Consider the following 21,754-nt stretch of genomic DNA (forward strand, 5'->3'; position numbering starts at 1 on the left):
GTGACTATCAGTGTTATTTAGAAGGCGCTCTCTTCGGAAAATGTCAAGATACCTCTCCTGTTTCTGCCTTTTGCTTTTGCTATGATTACTGTGATTATTATTAATCCCTACTTAATAATCATCAATATGTAATATTAAATACAGTGTGTACGTGTGTGACAAATATGCAAATTATATATGTAAATCTGAAACGAACAAGCGATGGTTCTAACCTAGTAAAAGGGGTTATGCCTATTTAAAAATGAGGTCTTGACCACAAGTCCTTGTAAATGCAAAAAAAAAAAAAAAAAAAGTCTTTAAAGAACTACTTTTAATTGAGCCTAACAATACTTGAATAATCTAACACAATCAGATAGCTATATCAATACACACACATGTAAATTTGAGGTTCTTAATATATGTTAGTGGTTTGTTCCTTAATTATGAATAATTTTAATCCCATTTCATGCGCCTACATAAACACGGATCCTCTTACGTATACTTGTCGAGTTTATTATAAGTAAATATTGCATGTTTATAGAACTCACTTGAATATGCCATACCATATACTTAATTAGATATCGTGTGTTTATATCATAAACACGTGGGGAATGTAATGTTTTGCTTGATAATTGAAAAATAAATTCTGCCCTTTATGACTGATGCGTATTATAAGAGCATACTGTATTAATAAAGTTTGGTTTGATTAGTTAGGATTTGGTCTATGTAACTCACAAATATCGCGTGTTCAAATTCCAGTGCTAACATGAAAATTTTGTTAATGCATGATCTATAAATATCTTTGTATATTTGAGTTTACTTTAGAGGCAAGTTGTAGCCTTGATGAGCGGCCCAAGTTTAACTTGCATTTTTTTTAAAAAAATATAATCATTAATTTTTATAATTTTATCATATTCTGTTTTTAGTCATTATAATGTTTTTCAATGTTTTACAAAGGATTGAAAATACAAAAAACATTAAAACTATAGGGACTTGAGTAGCAAATGTCACCTAATTTTGCTGCAACTATAAAAATTAAAAATATTAAAAAAAATTTAGAAACTAAAAGCAAACTATGATAAAATTATATATAGCTCGGGACCTTGTTTTCTTTTTTGAAAAAAAAATAAAAAAGTATAATGTAGTGTAGATTCACTATCATTCTCTATATATTGACTTTTTTGTCCAAATATTTCACTTTTTTTAATTGATTCAAAAGGTTATAGATACACACATGATTTATGTTTGGTTTTTAATTTATTAAAAATTTATTTATCATAATTTCATTTTAAAAAAAAGATAATTTGACAGTCAATTTGGTAAAAAAAATAATTATTGTAACTCATTTTATGTTTAATACATTTTAAAAAAAATTAATTTAAAAAACTGAAACTTATTTAAAATATTTTAGACAAGCTTAGCTTTTACTATTACAACAACAACAACAATTACAACAACAAGCTTTATCCCACAGTAGGATCAATTACATAAATTATACGATGTAATTGTGCTATATTATTTATTAAATTTTTAAAAATATTGTTAATTAAGAGGTCTTGATCAATAATTTTTAAAAGTTATCTATTTTACTCTTCTCCCGCGTGCCTCTTGTGCTCTTTTTTGTCCATATCCAAATTACCACAAATGATTTTCTATCATTTTTCTTTTAATAGATGCTATGCCCACTATTTTCCATATGCGCTCATTTCTGATTTTGTCTTTTCGTGTATATCTATGCATCCATTTCAATATTTTCATCTCTGTTATTCCAATTTTATGCTATTATTGTCTCATTAAAGCCTAACATTCACTACCATATAATATCACTGATTTTATAACAGTTTAATAAAACTTTCCTTTAAATTTATTAGATATCTTACGATCACAAATAACTTTAGGTTTTTCTCTAATTAAATCACCCAACCTGTATTCTAGGTGCAATATTTCCATCAATTTTCCTATTATGTTGAATAATCGCACTCAAATATCTAAATTTTTTTACTTGAGGTATAACATAATCACCCAATTTTACTTTCATATTATTATTCACTGACATCTTATCAAAATTATAATGTAAATATTTTAGTTTACTCCTACTTAAGCGAAAACTTTTTGATTCCAATGTCTTCCTTCATAACTCAAGTTTGTAGTTAATCTTTTCTCTTGTCTCCGCAATAAAAACTATATCATTAGCGAAAAAGCATACATTTAGGGATTTTCTCTTGAATATACTCGATCATAACATCTAAGACCAGGTCAAATAAATAAGAACTCAAAGATGATCCCTGATGTGGTCTAATCCTTGCAAGAAAGTATTTTGTTTTGCCACCAGACATTCTTATACTAGTTGTTGCCCCCTCATACATGTCTTAGATAGCTCAAATATTGATAACTCAAACATCCTTCTTTTTTAATGCTTTTCAATATACTTCTCTCGATACACAATCATAAATTTTTTTTAAATCAATGAAAATTATATGTAAATCTTTATCTTTATATCAATACCTTTCCGTTAATCCTCTTAATAGATAAATTACTTCTATAGTCACCCTATCTCTCATGAAGGCAAATTGATTCTCTCCAATCTCAACTTATGCTCAATTACTCTTTCTTACAATTTTATCGTATGACTTATAAGTTTAATCTCTCTGTAATTATTACATTTCTAAATATCTCCTTTTATTTTTTGTAAATAGGAACTAAAGTACTTCTCCTCCAATCGTTAGGTATTCTCTTGGACTGCATAATTATCTTTTGCTATTAAATAATTAAAATTTGTTTGAATGTTAAAATTAATTTTTAGAAAATTCATATTAGCTTTTGACAAATAAACTTTATATTATAAACTTTCTAAAGGAAAAAAATATATCCAAACAATTGTTTGTTCTCAAAAGAATTTTTTAGGGAAAAAAAACTTGTAACCAAGCTTGGCTATTCTCCTTGTATCCACTCACACAAGGCATTTGATTAATTTAATTTAATAACAATTAGCTATGCTAGCTGCCTTTATTAACTAATTCATTTTCTGAATTTGACCCCACAAATTAAAAGCCAAAACCAACATAATTAATTATACCTCCAGCTCGCCTTGGCATTTACAAAGCCCAGCTCATAATTTAATTTTAATTTAATTACTTATATATGTGTTTTAATTACTATGATATGAGAGTTTAGTGGTTAGCTTTGTCGTCACATATTTATATTGATTATCAGTTGAACATACTTGAACTTCACACATACATGTTAGTATTTCATGATCATATTTGGTATCGCTTGAACTGATCACCTGACAAAATTGGTGATTCCTTCCAAGATTTCTCTTAAAGAGAATATTATCAATAAAAATATCACAAGTTTTTTTATCAGATTCAAAGATCACCTCATCTGAAGATTCATCCAAAGCATATGTAATCAATGGCACGAGACATAGCCAATCATTCTCCCATGAAAATTGAATCCACCCGACTTCAGCAAAACTAGCAGCTCCATCCACCAAGTACTAGTCTCTTAAGATATATGAGATCACCACAATTTCTTCATTTTTTAATGTAATAAGATTAACTTAATATATCATCAATATACTATAGTGGAGTAAATTTAAAGTTACTGCTTATTTATATTTTGTACATCAATGGTATTGAAAACTACTCCATACAATTTTTTTTATTATAAGAAAAACTGTTATATGCTGCTTCATTTTTTTTTATATATAAGTAAAATTGTAAATTTTAAGAAGTATTTATCACTTTTTTTAAATTTCCCCTTATGAAGTTAATATTTATTTTAATGAGACAAATTTATTCTAAATTTTTTAATTTTAGACATAATTATTATATTTAACTAATTTTCTCAAAACTTGTGAATTGGCCATTTTCCTCTTATATTTGATAACAGAGTAGTACGAACACTTTAGATCAATATCAATGGTTTCATATTTACAAAATTTTAAGCAAATTATCAATTTCATATTATGGAATTTGGAAAAAAAAACATATCGGAACAAATAATTATTACATATAATAATTAATAACAATACTTATCAATATATTGTGCCGGTAAAAGATTGAATATTGATATCATAGATCTTAAACTCATTTATTGTATAAATTATTTCTTTAATTATAAAAAATAATGCAATTTAGTCCCTGTCATTAATAAAAGTTAACTTATGCAACTACTAATTGATCAAAAAATGACAATAAATGACAATTGCAATTTTTGATGTCTTTTTTTGTCAATTTTTAGTCAACTATTGGTCAAAGCTAACTTTTGTAAATGATAAAAATCAGATTACAATATTTTTAAAAGTTAGAATGAGTTGTGATCTACGGTGCTACTGGACTTAAGTTCATTTGGTATTTTGCTCATTTACTTTTTTTTTTATAAATTGCAGCAATTATATATCACAATTTATAATTATTGAAGCAATATTTTTGACATAATTTACATAAATTAAATGTCGGGTAATTCCACAAGGATACTATTTTATTTGTATCTATAAAAGATCAAACGTTGATTTATCACAAATTCATTTTGTATAGTTAATAAAACAAATTAAAACCATGTATTAAAATGATCAACTTGACTATATAAGTATATCTCACGGGCAATTTTTAATAATATAATTATATATGTGGGTTCCTTGCATTACACAAAATATGAGTATTAAATTGCATTATTGATCATTTATGAATAGAACCGTTTGATATAATTTTTATAGGTTAAGACTTTTATACTTAACCTTATATATTTAATATATTTTTATCCAATCAAATCATGACAAGTAGATCTTAGTGTGTTAATAAAATTAATAATAATAATAATTTATACAAAAAATAACATATATTGATTTAATTAAAAACAAGCACATTAAGTATATAAGGCTAAGTATATAAGTTTTTTTTATTTTTATATTATATATTAATCATGTTACTAATTTTTTTAAAAGAATAAGAATATAATAAGCTTTTATTTTCAATTCTTTGACTAGTCTTCGCTAATCGCTAGTGCTCTTAGTAAAACAGACGCTGTCTGCTACATAATATAGGATATTATTATCTATAAACTATCGTGGCTTCGAAATATAAGACATTTTATATAGTTTTATAACAAATATCTTTCCATTTTTACCTTTATGTTAATTAATGTGGATTACGTAATTACTTATGTTATGAGAAATTATGAGATTAGTTATAGACAAGTACAAATTAATTAAATTCGAAAAATAAGTTAAACTTTCACGAGATTTTAGAAAATAAATAAATAAATAAATTTTCCTAATATGGGTGATGCTGATATAGTAAGTTGAATGCAGACCAGAGGAAACGTGTAGTTTATTATTTGTCATTAAATTATATATATGGTTCTCGTGACTATAAGGAGAAGCATAAATGACGGGCACTTGATGAAGAAAGTTTACCGTGTTGTGATTAAAATATTTGAAAGAAAAAATATGGCAAACGTCGCTTAAGTCAAACAAAATAATTAATTAATAATTAATATTTAATTTATTGGATTGTTAATTAATCTGAGTTAATTTAATCTAACTACAAAAGAATGAAGAACCAGTGTACTGAAGAATGAAGGAGCCGCCAGAATCGTCAAGTTGATGAGGATCAGTCCCTACACATCACAATAATACATGCAAGTGGTGATCTTGGTGTTGTTTTGTGGTGTTAGAAAATGAAAGTAAAGACTCAAAAAAAAAAAGAAAAAAGGATAATGTGAAAGACATATATATATATATATATATATATGTATATGTACTTTGACAAATTGCAGTTCCTGCCAAAATGAATTTGTATTTTATATAATTATTTGTATTTGAAAGGGCGAATAAAAATTTAAAAAGTGACTCGCAAAGAGAATGACGCCGGAAAAGCAAACAAGTATAATTAGTATATGATTATGATGTTAAGTTTTCTTACACACACACACACATCACATTCACTACTTTTAATTTCTTTTCAACATAATTTATGGCGCAAATTAGTTTGTGAATTGTAAAAGTTATAAAATCAACTGTATTTCTACAAATTCACACTCTATGCAATTTGATACTCTATATACAATTTCAAACTTGTAGTTTGACTACTAAAGACTTAAAAAAGTTATGGTATTGAAATCCAAGTTAATCCAGCCAATTAAACCAGCAATATTAAACTATGTCTTGATTAATGCAATGAAATGATTTGTTTATGATTGGCTGGTTTGATAACTAATGCCTAATAATTTTATATATTTTTATTATTTTTAATTTAAATTTTTAAATATTTATTTGAGGCTAATTAAGTGTCATTGAATATTATTTAATTTTATTAACTAATTTTTAATTTTAAGATTTTAAGTATTTAAATTTTTTATTTTAAAATATAAATGATATTTTTAATAGTTTTATACAGTTACTATTTAATTTTATTTTATTTGTATAGATTTTTTAGATTTAATTTAAAAATATTGATGAAGATTATTTTGAATAGAAGAATGTGAGAATTAAATAAAGAATTAAATTATAAAAATTTTATTTAAATTTATTTTAGATTTTCAGTATAGTTTTTAATTAGAATTTTTTAAGGTAGTTTTATCATTTTGTTATTACTTTTTCTAGCCGTACAAATCACGCACAGGAACGCATGAAGGAGATGTCTTTACGAAAGAGGGAATTGGAGGGCAGAGGCACGCGCGCGAATTCGTTCACCTATTGTTGTTTGATTTTTAATTTTATGAAGAGCTAATGTTTTTAGTGTAATCAATCATAAATTATAATTTTAAACTTTAATCAAAATTTTATATATTTATGAAAGATTTTATTTTAATTTTATTTTAATTTATTTTTCTTCTCTCTACCTCTAAATTTTATACTTTAATTATTATTATTGATTAGGGTAGTTTATTATATGATTTTTGAGTTATAAATTTTATCTAAAATTTTACTTGCTATAATCGATTGATATAATATTATAAGAGTAATTCAACTTGGCTTGAGTGATTACTCGTGCTTTGTTTCTTATATGACTAACTTAGAAGAATTGTTAGTTTGTGGGATAAAAGAGATTTCAATTAATTCATAACTTAATTTCTTGTTTAATTTTTGAATGATAACTTATGAATTATATAATAAAACTAGAATAATAAAATTAAATAAAATTAATTTATTTTATATATGAGGAAGATTAAGTTAAAGTGATTAGGTTATGATTGATTGTGCTGCTTATGCTTGATAATTTTTTCAATTAAACTTATTTTAATTATTTAATTTTAATTTATTTTTTAAATTAATTTCATCACAAAAAATCCCACCATTATTTTATTTTTTATAATTCTAATTCAAGTAATTAATCCATTAACTCTTAGAATGACGACATAGGTTGTGCTTTACTGTGAAGTTTAATTTTCATTAATTTTGATGCTATTCAACAATAATATCAAAAACAATTGAATTGCAATAATTTTGATCATTAATCATTGAACTAATATTTTAATCAGTTGATCAACCAATTCAGTTTTCAGTATCTCCAAAAAAAAAAAGTAGACTGAATATTATTGAAGAGTCCCCAGTCCCCATAATGCAGCCAAAGCCCTAGAAACGTAATAGAATTCCCACTTCACTACTGCTCAGAAGCTGTGAGCCTATAAATTTATATCCTATTCTCAATGCCACCCACCCACCCATCGTTTTCCTTCTTTTTAATTCCATGTTCCTGTATATTTTACACACACACACACACTCATTAATTATTATATACTTTTAATAAATTCTCGACCTTAACTTCTTTAGTTGCAATATATCCATGTAATTAATGTCTTTTGTCGAGTGTGACTTTGATTCATGTGAGGTATAGTCCTTCTAGCTAACAATAATTCGATTTTTTATGCTATACACAAAAAATTCTAATTATTAACCTACAATATCATTCGAGTTTAAATCGATGCAATCTACATCATACTAAATGCTGCTAAACCCCACTTGACCCCATCATTGTCTGAGTTTGTCTTCAAATTAACTTCCAAATTTTAATTTTCGAATCGTTTCACGCATGCATATATTGAGGATGGTGTTGCCTATTCCTCCACCCCTCTAGCTAATATCATTTTTAAAAATAAAAAATAAAATTGGCATCCCTAAATGCGCCCAATTATATAATTTAACGTATAGCATTTTGATTTTAAAAAAATAAAATGTTATACAGTAGAAATTGAATTTTCTACCTTTTTATATACAAAATGTCCAATATTAGGAGCAAAAGCTGCTCAATTATATTGTAGGACTACTGATTGACTCTGAATTAAATATCTATTTCTTCTTTTATTAGAGATTTGCTAGTTTGATATTGCTTATAGCAGGTGTTCTTGTAATTCAACCAAAAAAAAAAACCAAGTGGTTCGGTTGGTATGACCAATTGAATTAGTTTATCTAGGATTCCAAATATTCGTGAGGCCATCTTTGGTAAGGATGGTCACACATAGTGGGGGTTTGGATTATTCTTGACAGATGGTGATAATACCTTCCTATAGGTTTCCAAGATACCAAGTGATGGGATAAAAAAATTCAAGGTTAAAAAAAAATGAGGGCAAAATATCATAGGAATTAGAAGGAAGAGGGTGGACATTAGGGACCACATCACCGCATTACTCTCCCGGTTGAATTTTCTACCTTGTTATATACTATTATGCAACATTATTAGGGGAAAAAAATATTCAATTGTACAACTATTTATGGACTCTAAAGTATTGTATATATTAAAATCTGGTCTAACCTAATAAACTGTTGGACTAATATTATGATCAATTTAATAAAATATTTTAGTCATGACTGGTTTAATTATAGTTCAACTATAATTTTAATCATCAATCTATGAACTAGTGCTTTGACTAATTTAATGACCAATAACAGTATGCAAATGAAGAGGGTGGGACATTAGGGACCGCAGCACCGTGTACATCGCACTTGGTTTTGTTAACATTAGCCGTCTTCTCTTACTCATTGTTTATCTAGTTTTGACCCCAATAATTAAATCCCCCCCAAAAAACCCTATAAATCATGCCCCCAACCTCACCAATCTTATCTCACCATAACTGAGTTCAAACCTTCAAAACCAGATCACATAGTTCCTTAAAATGGAGGGTGGTTTCTTTAACACAAGGTTTTTATTCCTAGTGTTTTACGTTGTGATGCTAGCTAATGATTTGCTTGTGAATGTGCATGGCCAAGGGACTCGTCTAGGGTTTTACTCAACCACGTGCCCACGAGCAGAGTCAATTGTGAGATCCACGGTTCAAGCTCATTTCAACTCTGATCCTTCCGTGGCCGCTGGCATACTGAGGTTGCACTTCCATGACTGCTTCGTCCGAGGCTGCGACGCGTCGGTCCTCGTGGACGGCTCCGGGACGGAGAAAACGGCCAGCGCGAACGGCGGGTTGAGAGGGTTTGAGGTCGTCGACGACGCCAAGAAGCAGCTGGAGGCTGCATGCCCTGGTGTGGTGTCTTGTGCTGACATACTTGCCCTTGCTGCTCGAGATTCTGTGGTTCTGGTAACTGAATAATTATTAGTTACGCATACAATGACAGTGATTTGGCATTGTTTGAATTATATATAGATGGATAAGAATTGAGTGTGTGTGGTTGGGAATTAATGCAGAGTGGAGGGGTAAGATGGGAAGTTCCAACAGGGAGAAGAGATGGGAGAGTATCGAAGGCTTCTGATGCAGAAAACTTACCAGGCCCTTCAGAATCTGTTCATCAGCAGAAGCAGAAGTTTGCTGCGAAGGGCCTCAACACTCAAGACCTTGTCACTCTCGTTGGTAACTTCACTTCCATTTCTTGAATCCTCTCTCTCTCTCTCTCTCTCATAATATACGAAATTTAAAGAAGCATGTATTCACTCCATTAAAAAATATAAAGTATTTTTAATCAAATCTCACTCCAAATAAAGTAATTACTTACCTTCAAACTAACCTAATCTTTTCATATTTATCCCTATTAAACACTCTATAATAAATATAAAATCACTATTAATAGAAGTACTTTTAAAAAAAACGCAATGATTACATTTCGACAGACTAAAAATACCTTATATTTTTTAACATTCAACTACTTAAAAATATCTTATATTTTTTAACGAATGGAGTATTGTTATTCATAATTATTGAAAACTATGTATAGGTTGTTATACATGTGTTTTTCCTGGTGTGTGTATAAATTTACTCCAATCATTGATATAAGTCAAATTTATATAACTAACTTATTGTTTATTAAGAAATAATAGTTATATCCTAAAAATTGTAAAATATATATATATATATATATGTATGTATGTATGTATATATATAACTTCTCAATTTTTTCTTTTTTATAATTAATATCATAATAAATTGTTGTCTAGAAATTTAAACAATAATAATTAAGAGATAAAATTGAAAAATATGTATTAGTTACTATATATAACTTTGTTTTTTATTAAATATAAAAAAGGTTTAAAAAATTTGCATTATATTTATGTAATAAAATTTATAATAACTCATATTTTTTTAAGTAATTGTAAATCATTCCTTTAATTTCCTACTCTGGCAATTTATAGAGTATTAAAATTTAATTTGAACCGACTTAGTTTTAATTTTTTATTTCTTAAAATTTAAAAAATAGAAATTAAAATATCATCTTTATTTTATATTTTTGACCTGTTTCAATAAACATTATAGAATATTAATAATAAAATAAAAACAAAGTCTTGACTGCCATATGTGGATGGTACCTATCCATAATAGATAAACACTATGTGTTTGGCCAATTAAAAAATAGATAAACACCATGTGCTCCTTTAAAAAAAAAAACTATTAATGACAATTAAACACCACAAGCTCATATACCCGTGACCTCACACCCGGAAGGAATTTTGGGACATTATCATCTTTACAGTAAATGAATTAGTATATATTGTTTTACCTGAATTTTTTTTTTTAACAAAAAACGAGTAGAGGAAGAAGAGACTCTATATAGATTTCTAATTCCTTTATTTATTTGTCTCCCTTATTCTAATATACTGTGGGATAAAATCCAAACTACTTGATTTCACGTGATTTGATTATCTTTATGGATTTCAATGTTTGACATGTGATTAGCTACTGATAATTATTTATACTAATTATTAATTATATTTAAGAATTAATAATAATAAATTCAAAATTTTTTCTAATTTATATGTTATTCTACTTTTCAAGTTCAAGCAAATTATTATAAAGTTTCCCTTTGGATTTTGTGAATAAAAATATCGTATATATGTTCATAACTCATGAGTTCGACGTCTTAATCTTATAATTAAATATGAGCCCACCGTTTTTTTTTTTATTTGTCTTTATCTCTAAATACACTCTATCAATGTATAGGATTAGCCTACAAAGCTCTAAACCAAGATGAAAAAATTATGAGATTTTTTTTTTCTGGAGCAAGCAATATACACTGCATATTTGAAAAGCAAACACATATGTTCATGGCTTCTTTACTATTTGATTATCTTTATGAATTTCAATGTTTGTCATGTGATTAGCTACTAATAATTATTAATTATATTTAGGAATCAATAATAAGAAATTCAAAAATTTTACTCAGTTTATGTTATTTTACCTTAAATAATTTCAAGTTCAAGAAAATTATTATAAATTGTGGATAAAAATGGTATGTTCACAACATGACATCTTGTAATTCGGTATATATATATATATATATATATGAGCCCACCGTTTTTGTATTATTTGTCTTTATCTCTAAATACATCCTATTTATTTATTTTGAGAGTTTATGAAGATATAGGATAAGCCAACAAAGCTCTAAACCAAGATGAGATGGAGAATATAATGATAATAAAGCCCACAACATTAAATTAATAATAATTAGGTTTTCTCACAAAGTTTTCTGCAAAAAATTTAAATAATGATTCAAATAATAATTCTAGTTGTAAACTAAGAGTTACATTTAAAATTTAAATATTTTATATGTAATTGGAACTCCTAAATTTATAATTATTTAAATTTATATTTGAAACCAATTTTTTTACAAAAATATTATCTAGACTTTAATTGTTATTAATTTGTTTTTATGGGTCTTAATTGTTATTCTCCCAGGATGAAATGCAATATTAACCTACACTTATGTTTCAAATCATAATTAATTTATTTTTTAATTTGATATATTTATATATATATATATATATATAGGAGGGCATACCATTGGAACTACAGCCTGCTTATTCTTCACCAACAGACTATACAACTTCGACGGAAATGGTAATCCTGACCCTTCCATCAACCCTTCCTTCCTCCCTCAACTCCGATCACTTTGCCCTCAAAATGGCGACGGCTTCAACCGGGTGGCGCTCGATTTCGGGAGCCAGAACCGGTTCGACACATCATACTTCAACAATCTGAAGAAGGGGCAAGGAATTCTGCAGTCTGATCAAGTACTGTCGAGTGATGCTTCCACAAAGCCCTTTGTTCAAAGGTACATGGGAGGGAAGATATTCAATGTGGAATTTGGCAAGGCTATGGTAAAGATGAGCAACATTGAGGTCTTAACTGGTAATAAAGGTGAAATTAGAAAGAAATGTTCTGCTTTCAACTAGATATGAAATAGTTTTGACCTATCTAGACGCGAATAAATAAAGGGAGAATAACATTAAAGTCCAAAACAATAAATTTATGACAGTTAAGTTCTTGATAAAATTTTATGAAAAAAGTTATAAATATTAATTCATACACTTATAAATATATGATTGTAGTTGGAATTCATGTCATAACTTTTTGAATCAACATTTATAACTTAATTTTCAAAAAATTTTATCAAAAGTTTAACTGTCATAAAATCCCTACTCTGGGACTTTAGTGTTATTCTCCCTAAAGTAGACCTATTTTATGTGCTTTGTATAAATCTAGACAAGTCAGGACCAAAAAAATGTGGACAGAAACTAGGGTTATTGGCTAGTTTACAAGCAGAAGCAAAAAGTAATGCTTCATATAGTTTGTTCATGCTATATGAATTGTATTGTGTTCTCAATCTGTCAAATGTCAAATTGAAATAATAACAAAGTGAAATATGAAATAGTATACATGTTAGATTGTATTTTTTTATTATATACTTTGATGTGTGGATTTTGGTGTTTAAAGGTTGATTTTTTTTAATTGTTTCTTCAAACCTAGAAAACAATTCTAGATTATTACTTTTAATTGAAAATTAAAAAAGGATATATTTTTATATGATTATTTGATTAAATCAAATTCAAGCATTATTGGACTTAATTGAGAGTAGCTTTCCCAAAGACATTTATTAATGATGAAAATTGATTTTTATAGCCCTACTTTGAAAAGAAAAAAATAATAGTAGTTCTTTTTTTTATAGTAAAAATAATAGCAATTCTAGCAACACTATAAAAATAATGGGGCTTTCACAGATAAAACTTATATTATAAGATCAAATTAAGTAAATAACATAATATTTATTATATTTTATATTATGATCAATTTATTATATCTGTTTATGATATAACATTGTATATCAATGATAAATCTCTTGTAAATTATTAAATTTTTAATGATAAATTTTTGGTATATCAATGTGAATTGATCATACTTTCAAATTCCGCAAAATTTAGTTTATATTTATTGACCAAAAGATTTTTTTTTTTTTTGCCAATGGACCAATTTTGCTTCTTACCCAAAAAAATAAAATAAAAATTACCGTGTTAATTACGAAGAAGACCCTTATAAAATTATCACCCCAATATTGTCTTCTTCTTTTTCCCTAAACACCAAATCTTGTGTCTAACATCCGTAATCTTGTTGGTACTTTTATTTTCAATTGAAATCATCCCACTAGGCCAATGATTATTGGTCCAATTAATAAGTATTTGATACATAGCTCACAAAGTTAAAAAATCAAATTTCACTCGTGACATGAGAACCTTGTTAGTAGATAATTTATAAATATCTCAATAAATATTTTTTGAACATTAGAACATACCTTGGCCATAATAATTTGTCCTAGAAACTCAATTCATCTAATTATTTTTTTGTGTTAAAAAAAACTCATCTTACTACTATTCAAAGGACAATGCTTATTTATCAGAATCTAGAAGTCTATTTATTATCACAATCTATAATTTGTAAATATATAAATCTATCATGATAACACATGTCAAGTTTATTACCAACTACTCCTGTATATCCCAATTATAAAATGCCTTCTAAAAAATTATTTAGTTCATAATATAAGTCATTTTACAAAAATTTGTACAGTACTAATTACTTTATTTTAAATATTTCGTTTTCTTAATTTCTAATGAGAAGATAAATATTTATTTTTAAAATTTATGGTTTTTATTGAGGGTGAAAGTGGTTATTAAAGTAATTTGCAAACAATTTCAATGATATAATAAATTCTTTTTAGTTTTTGTGAATTAGTTAAAGATAATTAATAATTTATAATGAGGATGAGAAGGAGCACTTCACAAGTCAAAAGATTAAGAGACTATTATTAATTGCTTACATGGCTATGAAAAATACTGTATAAACAATTTCCTCCCCAAGGGCAAGGGTACCCGATGCAGCATTTTGATATTCAGATTAGATTAACGGTTAATGGCCACGTCACCTATTCTCCAAAATTAGGTCACCCCTCCTGCTAACAGTCTGTTGGTGACTTCCCGTCATGATCACTTCAAAACATGAACGAAACATTCAATGCGGTGAAAGCTAAAAAGTCAATTTCTGTTTACCATTCAACAATTGCATGCAGTACCACCATACAGTCAAGCTCAGCATGTCTCATCATCAGTGCTTTTTTTTTTTAGGCACCATCCTAAAGATGCAGATAGTGCTTGTGTGGAAGTTTTGGGGTTAAAAGGCAAAATTATTTATGAGATATTACTCCTTTCACTTTTCAATTCTTATCATAAGATATTTTTTTAAAATATTCTTTAATTTTTAAGATAAAACACATGAAAGGTCATTTATTATAATTTTTCAATTTTATCTCCATTATAAATTTAATTTTATGACTTATCATCTAATATTGTATATCTCTCTATTTTTAATAGGGTAAAATTGATTTTTTTTTTATTTTAAACATTAAATGAGTTAACTGTCAGTCCTTAATTTCAGTAAAATAATAAAAATCATCTTATAATAGAGACCAAATGAAGTATTATTTATTCATCTATCTTCATTTCGCATTTCTTCATGACTGGTTATACATATAGGATATAAATAAGTAATAAATTACAAATGAAAATATATCATTAATATTAATACTTAATGAAAAAATAATAATCAATTATATATGATATAAGTGAATATTTTTTAAGACCTGAGACGACTGCTTCATTTGTTTAGTGCCACACGAGGCTTGCATCCGTGGCAAGCCCCAAGGCATTATAAATTGGAGATAAGCTAGACCATCAGTTTGAATCACGTATTTAGATAAATTAATAGTTATACTGATTGATTAGTACAACGAACATTCAATTTTAATTTAGATAGATGTTAAATTTTTGAGTATACATAACTTTTAATCTCTATACTTTACTTACATTTTACGCCCTTCTACTTTTTTTTCAGTATTTTGTATCCTTACATTTTTGTTTTTCATTGTTTTAGATCCCTCTAGTAGCAAAGAATAGAAATCTTAAAATGATCCAAAATAATAAAAAATAAAAATTTAAGAATTTAAAATACTGAAAAAAATATAAAGATTAAAAGTAAAATGTTTCACCATGGACGTGAAACTTTCTGTGCTATGACATAATCCAAGTTGTCACTTTTCTGCGGGGATTTGTCCAAGACCTATTAAAAATATAAAAACTTGAAACATCATAAATTGCTTCAAATTTTCAGATTTTCAAATACAAGACAGCACTTGTCATTCTGAAAAACAGGAGGGGTACACCATATCATATAACCAACAATTCGTGATGCATACATGAACATAGACTAAACTCCATTGAAGCATTCCATTACAAGCATTGGGCTCTAGAAGTCAACCAGCATTATGAATGTAAGAGTTTGAACTTTGAAGGGTAACCCATAAAGTACTAACATTCCACAAGAAACGTTGACCTGTCAAACTTGGGCATATATATCTATAGAGAGAGAGAGAGAGAGCACAACTAAGCATGGCACATCTCCACGTGTTTATATTCAAGTCCAGATTCTCAAAACTTTCACTCCTAAAGAAAAACACAACTGACATTATTATGTACTTGAAATACCTTTCACTATGATTTTCTAAAGAAAAAAAAATACTAAAAAAAAGGATATTGAAATTCCTCATGTTCAGCAGGAAATAACTACATTATTCAGATTCCTTCTTTCCAGGTTTTTTGGGTGTTCATCTAAATCCTGGTTGAAAATATAACTAATTGTTCCGACACATGCCAGCAGTACCAGGCCAAAAGCCACATGACATGGAATTCAGTTAGCCTAGAGCGTACTGTTCATCATGGTGTCTTCTAACTTCTAGTTATTCCAACGACTATCGCTTTCATTAACTTCTATGTAACCATCATATATTTTATTATGATCTTGCAAGTCTCCCACAAACAATTGAAGTTTAAGGGATTCTCGAAACCTGAAGTAAAAAGTCTGAAGGCACCAGATCATGAAAACAAAAATCAAAGGTTGTAGCAGAAGTTATCATCAAAAATATATAGCGTTCGGATATAGGTTGCGGTTATCCTGCAAGTATACAATTGTGAAGTACTATGAACAGTGAATGAGCAAACTCACCTCACTCATGAATCTATTCTAGGTCACAGACCAGATTCTTCAGAGGCTCAAGCGTGAGTATAACAATGTTGGTTAGGTGAACAGTGAACTTTGACAAAGAACCCATCTAATACAATCATCATCTTCACCTTGGTATCTTAATGTCAAAAGGAATCCAAAATGCCTGTGTTTGGCACACTGGTATCCAACATGTCTGGTGTCATTCAGAATACTAGGAGCCATAGGGTAACACAACTTTGGGTAGTATTTCATAACCCAAAAAAAAAAAAAACAATGGGGATCTTACAAGCTAAATGCTAAGCCTCGTAAACTTCTATAGAATGTCATTTATATCCTTTATATAACAATTGAAGATTGTCATATCAAACATGAGAATCTTAAATACCATATCATCTTCTTGTACTATAATATCTACAACACCAGAGAACATAAATGCCTCCTCGATAGGAACAATAATGGATAAAAACACATAAACCAGAAATTTAAGTGGATCAAGGTCCTGATCAGCAATATAGATACAAACAAGCTGATAGTAAATCATATTTCTAAAACCTGAATAAGTCATATATGAAGCTTGAAAAAAATAAGGAACAGAAAAAATAGACTTTATCTTTACCAGACAACCAGTATTACATAGGACCTGCAAAGACCACTCAGTATATTCAAAGATAAGATTTGAACTCTAAAAAGATTACTCAAACCCAGAAAAACAATCATCAGCAAAACCAATCAAGAGCAAATTATGAATCATAAACAATGCCTCGTTTAATGTATTCAATCTTTACAGAGTACACCAACAATTCAGAGAAAGTAAAGCAACATATAGAATTGCACAACAAGTACGCATTAAAATCAAACGAGAGACACCAATGAAACAAATGATAGCAATAAATCAAGACTATAAAGAACAATGTCAAAACAACTAAATATTCATTTGGGGTAAAGGAAAAAACATATATAACTTAAAAAGGCACAAACTATCGTTCTATGATACAAACACTGGATTCTTCTTACAGTATGAAGCCTAGACAAAACACTCTCGATCTGTTACTGATTTAGTCACTATACAGCAATCATCATCTTCTTCACAAGCACATTTTGAACCTTTCCACCAGTCACTTTGAGACCAAAAGAATTTCAGGTTTCTTGGCTTTGCTGGGCGTGTTAGCATTTGATGATGCACTTGCTGTTGAAGCCACCACCTTGGCAGCCTCCCGAGTCCTCTTATCTAGCTGGATGAGACTCCTTGTAGCCAGAATTGCCTGAGGCACCAAATCATGCGACGCCCTAGCGTATAAACACCTTACTGCAACTGAAGCAGAATCCTTGACTTCCTGAGAATTCAATGGAGCCAACAAGCAGTGTCCCAGGATTCTCAAAATTGGCTGCAAAAGCTCCCAAGGAAGAGGAATTCTAGCCCCTTTGGAAGATTCAGATGCAAAATCATACCTTTGAATTGCCAAATTCTCCATCTCTTTCACAACTTCCTCCTCAATTTCCTCATCCCCCTCCTTCAAATCGACGCCATTGGAAAGCCCGTTAGCGTTAATTTCTTCCCCGCCATCAAACTCTCCCTTACAGGGACAATCCTGCCCGGCCCAACCAGCAGCAAATTGGCAAAATTCAAGCTTAGACCAGCTAGGCATCTGGGAGATCTGCTTGTAGTAACAATCAAGCGCGACACCAACAATGCAAGCCCTTTTGGTCGATTTCACCGCAACCATAGGCTCAAGCGGAGCAGACATAACCCCAACGGAAGGCCTCGTTTGGTTAAACCCATTACCACCAGGTTTCTTCATCGGCGTGTGGTAAATAGAAGGCTGCGACAGATCTGGAATTGTAACCACAACAGGTTTTCCGCCACGAGATTTGGTCTCAGAAGCATAGAGAGCCAAGAGAACAGCCTCGAAGCCAGACAGAGAAGGAAGCGAAGGCGAATCGGGAGAGGAATTGTGGATTCGAGTGAGGTAAAGACCCGAGAGAAGTGGGAGATACGAAAGAACGACAAGACGGAGATGGGGGTCAGAGGAAAGGAAGGTATCGTAAAGCCAGTGGCAGAGGGGATCGGAACCGGCTCCAGAATCAGGGGAAGAGAGAGAATCAGCGATGGCGGAGTAGGCGAGGGGGGAGGAGAGGAGAGAGAGGGCAGGGCGGTCGGAATCAGCGAGGGTCATGAGAGAATCAGAGGAAGAAGAAGGGAGGATGGTAGCGAGGGCATGGATGCGGGAGCGAGCCTTGGAAATAGATTCCCACCAGGAGTGCATTGGGTCGTCGGCGGCGGTGGCGGTGGTCGTCGTGGTGGCGGTGGTGGTGAGGGAGGCAGATGGGGTATCCCTGAGGGGGTTAGGGGTGGAGGAGGAGTTGGAGGAAGAAGGAGAGGAATTGTTGTGATTGAGGTGGAAATTCATGGCGGAGGAAAGGAATTCCACCTCCTCACTCACCGAGAGAAAGAGAGAAAGATGATTACTTTAGGAGGAGGAATTTTGACTGCTTGACTGTACAGTGTAGAGAGCGAGAGAGAGGCTGATACAAAAGTGCTAACGGAAAGTCGGAGAACAGTCGCGGAGGAAGACAGACTTGAAAGAGGCGGAAGGAAGGAGAAAAGCAGAACTGATAAAAGGAGAGGGAAATAAGATGTGGTGTCCTTATTTGGTAATTGGCATCCTGGGCCGGGTTTAAGCTGGCAGTGGACCCCCTTGCTTGGTCTGGCTTTTGGAGAATGCCCAGGAAGGACCATGAAAAATAAACTAAAATTGTATCAAGAAAATAATAATAAAATAAACTAAAATTACAATGACAAATCAGGTTTAATATCTAATTATATTTTAAATAAAAGTATTTTCAATAAAAAATATCTATAAATAATAAAAAAATCATGAGTTTGTGAAATTATAGGGCCAATATTTTTAAAAGAATTTCAATTAAAGGGCATGTAATATTTTATTTACAAATAAAAAATTCTAAAAATACACATGTAAGTTTTAAGGATGGAGATATAATAAACTTGTTGCATAAAACAACTTAAATAACACATACTTATCAATAATATGTTACTCCCCCAGTCTTTTTTATAGGATAGGAAAAAATACTGAATTTTAATCATATTTATAAGATATTTTACTATTTTTATATTTATATTTATCTTTTTGTTTTTATTAAATATTAGAAAAAATTATTAAAAGAATTGTTGTCATTATTAGAGAGTAGAAATGAAAATTTAATAAATTTTAAGATAAAATTAATAAAACTTAAAGTTTTCATTAATTCAGATAAGATATACTAAAAATGAATTATAAATATAACGAAAAAGAATAACTAAGTACTTTTATTTTATCGAATTGGAATGAATATGCAAATGGGTTTGTTATAACCCTTACCCAACTTATAATTTTAGTTATTTATGCTTTATTAAATGCTGACTTGACTTGTCAATTAAATAATTAACTATTGCAGAATGAAAATGCGAGTGTTTGTTTTTTTAAAAAAAAAAATTATTCCCAATCTAACTCCCACACCCATGTAAATGTTTTTGTTATGTCCTTGCACAACTTACGATTTTAGTTACTCATGCTTGTTAAAAAAAACTAACTAGACTTTCCAATTTTTAACTCCTACTTGTTAGTCAAAAAACTTGGTAATTTGATAATTTGATGATGCACAATAACCAACTTGTGATTTTAATGAATATAACTTATTATTTTGTTAACCCATACTTCTTTTAATATGTTGGAATTTGCATTAAAATTCACCCTTGACAAACCATCAGTGAGATGTGATATAAATCTAGTAATAATAAGTTAACTAGAATTTAAAATTAATTTAAATAATTTTTGATTGAATTTCAAAAGGAGAAGTAATCCTATGTAATAATAGTGATTATTTCAATTAATTTATTTCCTCAATAATAAGGCGAATTATTACTGATTTGATTTCTTTTTTCAGAGGTGACCTTTGTAATAGTACACCCTAGCTTCTTAAATGCTGGGCCTTAAGTATTCGGCCAACAATCCATCACTACACCGTAGCTAGCTTTTCCTATCATAATTCACAAGTTATCCTTCAACCCTTCGATATCTTGGGACCTTCCAAGACTCGAATTCCCAATCTCTCCTATATAACAAAGTTATTGTTAACTCTCGTACCATTGAGTTCTCCTTTAATGTAACAATACCCCCGACTTCTTGAACGCTGGGCCTTAAGTATTGGGCCAACAATCTATCACTACACAGCAGCCAGCTTTCCCTGTGGTAGTTCACGGGTTATATTCAATGGTACGAGACTTAGCCACAACTTCACTATGTAAGAGAAATTAGGGGTTTGAGTCTTAGAAGGTCCTAAGATGCCGAAGGGTTGAGGGATAACGTGTGAACTACCATGGAAAAAGCTAGCTACGATGCAATGATGGACTGCTGACCCAATACTTAATGCCCATTTTTCAATAAGCTAGGGGTATTGTTACAACCTCCCTCCACTATTAACAGAGATAGGTGGCTGGAAGCAGAACACACACTAAAATAAACAATTCTCTAATTTGTTCTCTCTCTCTCCCTCCCTTTCTCTCTTTGGTGCGTTTGCGATACACTATAGTCTAAACTCTAGTAGTCTAAACTTATGTGGGTAGTCAAGTAGATTATACTATGCTTAAATCTAGTAAGAATCTAACCTAACTCTTTTATTCAATATATATTACTTATTTTAACATATTCTTTCAAAATATAATGTCATTTTATCCATAACAACACTTGATAAAACTTAAACTCAACTTATCAACTCCTTAAAGTGTGTGTGATGAACCACTAAAATAGTGTTTGTGAATCTAATAAGTTGCACATGTCATAAAAGGAATCAACAAGTATTGTAATAGAAATAATAAGGGAGAATGACATTTAATGCCCTCTTAAAGAAATTTATTGTAATAAGGATTCATGAGTTTTATGTTAGATATTATCTTATATTACATATATATTATTGTTAAAAACTGAAACTTAACTTATTTTTTTTGTTA

The 21,754-nt window shown here is 29.5% G+C and overlaps 2 protein-coding genes across 2 annotated transcripts; one reads left to right on the forward strand and one right to left on the reverse strand.

Annotated features, from left to right (window-relative positions):
* Nucleotides 1-9,060: 9,060 nt before the first annotated feature.
* On the forward strand, nucleotides 9,061-13,083 carry LOC129299947 (cationic peroxidase 2-like). Its single transcript, XM_054938450.1, has 3 exons — nucleotides 9,061-9,510; nucleotides 9,618-9,780; nucleotides 12,190-13,083. Exons 1-3 carry the CDS (start codon nucleotides 9,097-9,099, stop codon nucleotides 12,591-12,593), a joined length of 981 nt encoding a protein of 326 aa, XP_054794425.1. The 5' UTR covers nucleotides 9,061-9,096; the 3' UTR covers nucleotides 12,594-13,083.
* A 4,536-nt stretch (nucleotides 13,084-17,619) lies between these two features.
* On the reverse strand, nucleotides 17,620-19,366 carry LOC129299946 (uncharacterized). The gene has a single exon (XM_054938449.1). The coding sequence runs from the start codon at nucleotides 19,155-19,157 to the stop codon at nucleotides 17,865-17,867; it is 1,293 nt and encodes a 430-aa protein (XP_054794424.1). The 5' UTR covers nucleotides 19,158-19,366; the 3' UTR covers nucleotides 17,620-17,864.
* Nucleotides 19,367-21,754: the final 2,388 nt, after the last annotated feature.

The sequence above is a fragment of the Prosopis cineraria genome, unplaced genomic scaffold (assembly GCF_029017545.1).
Source record: "Prosopis cineraria cultivar Desert tree isolate PC_DT_omini unplaced genomic scaffold, ASM2901754v1 PC1363, whole genome shotgun sequence".
In the NCBI taxonomy this organism is placed as follows: domain Eukaryota; kingdom Viridiplantae; phylum Streptophyta; class Magnoliopsida; order Fabales; family Fabaceae; genus Prosopis; species Prosopis cineraria.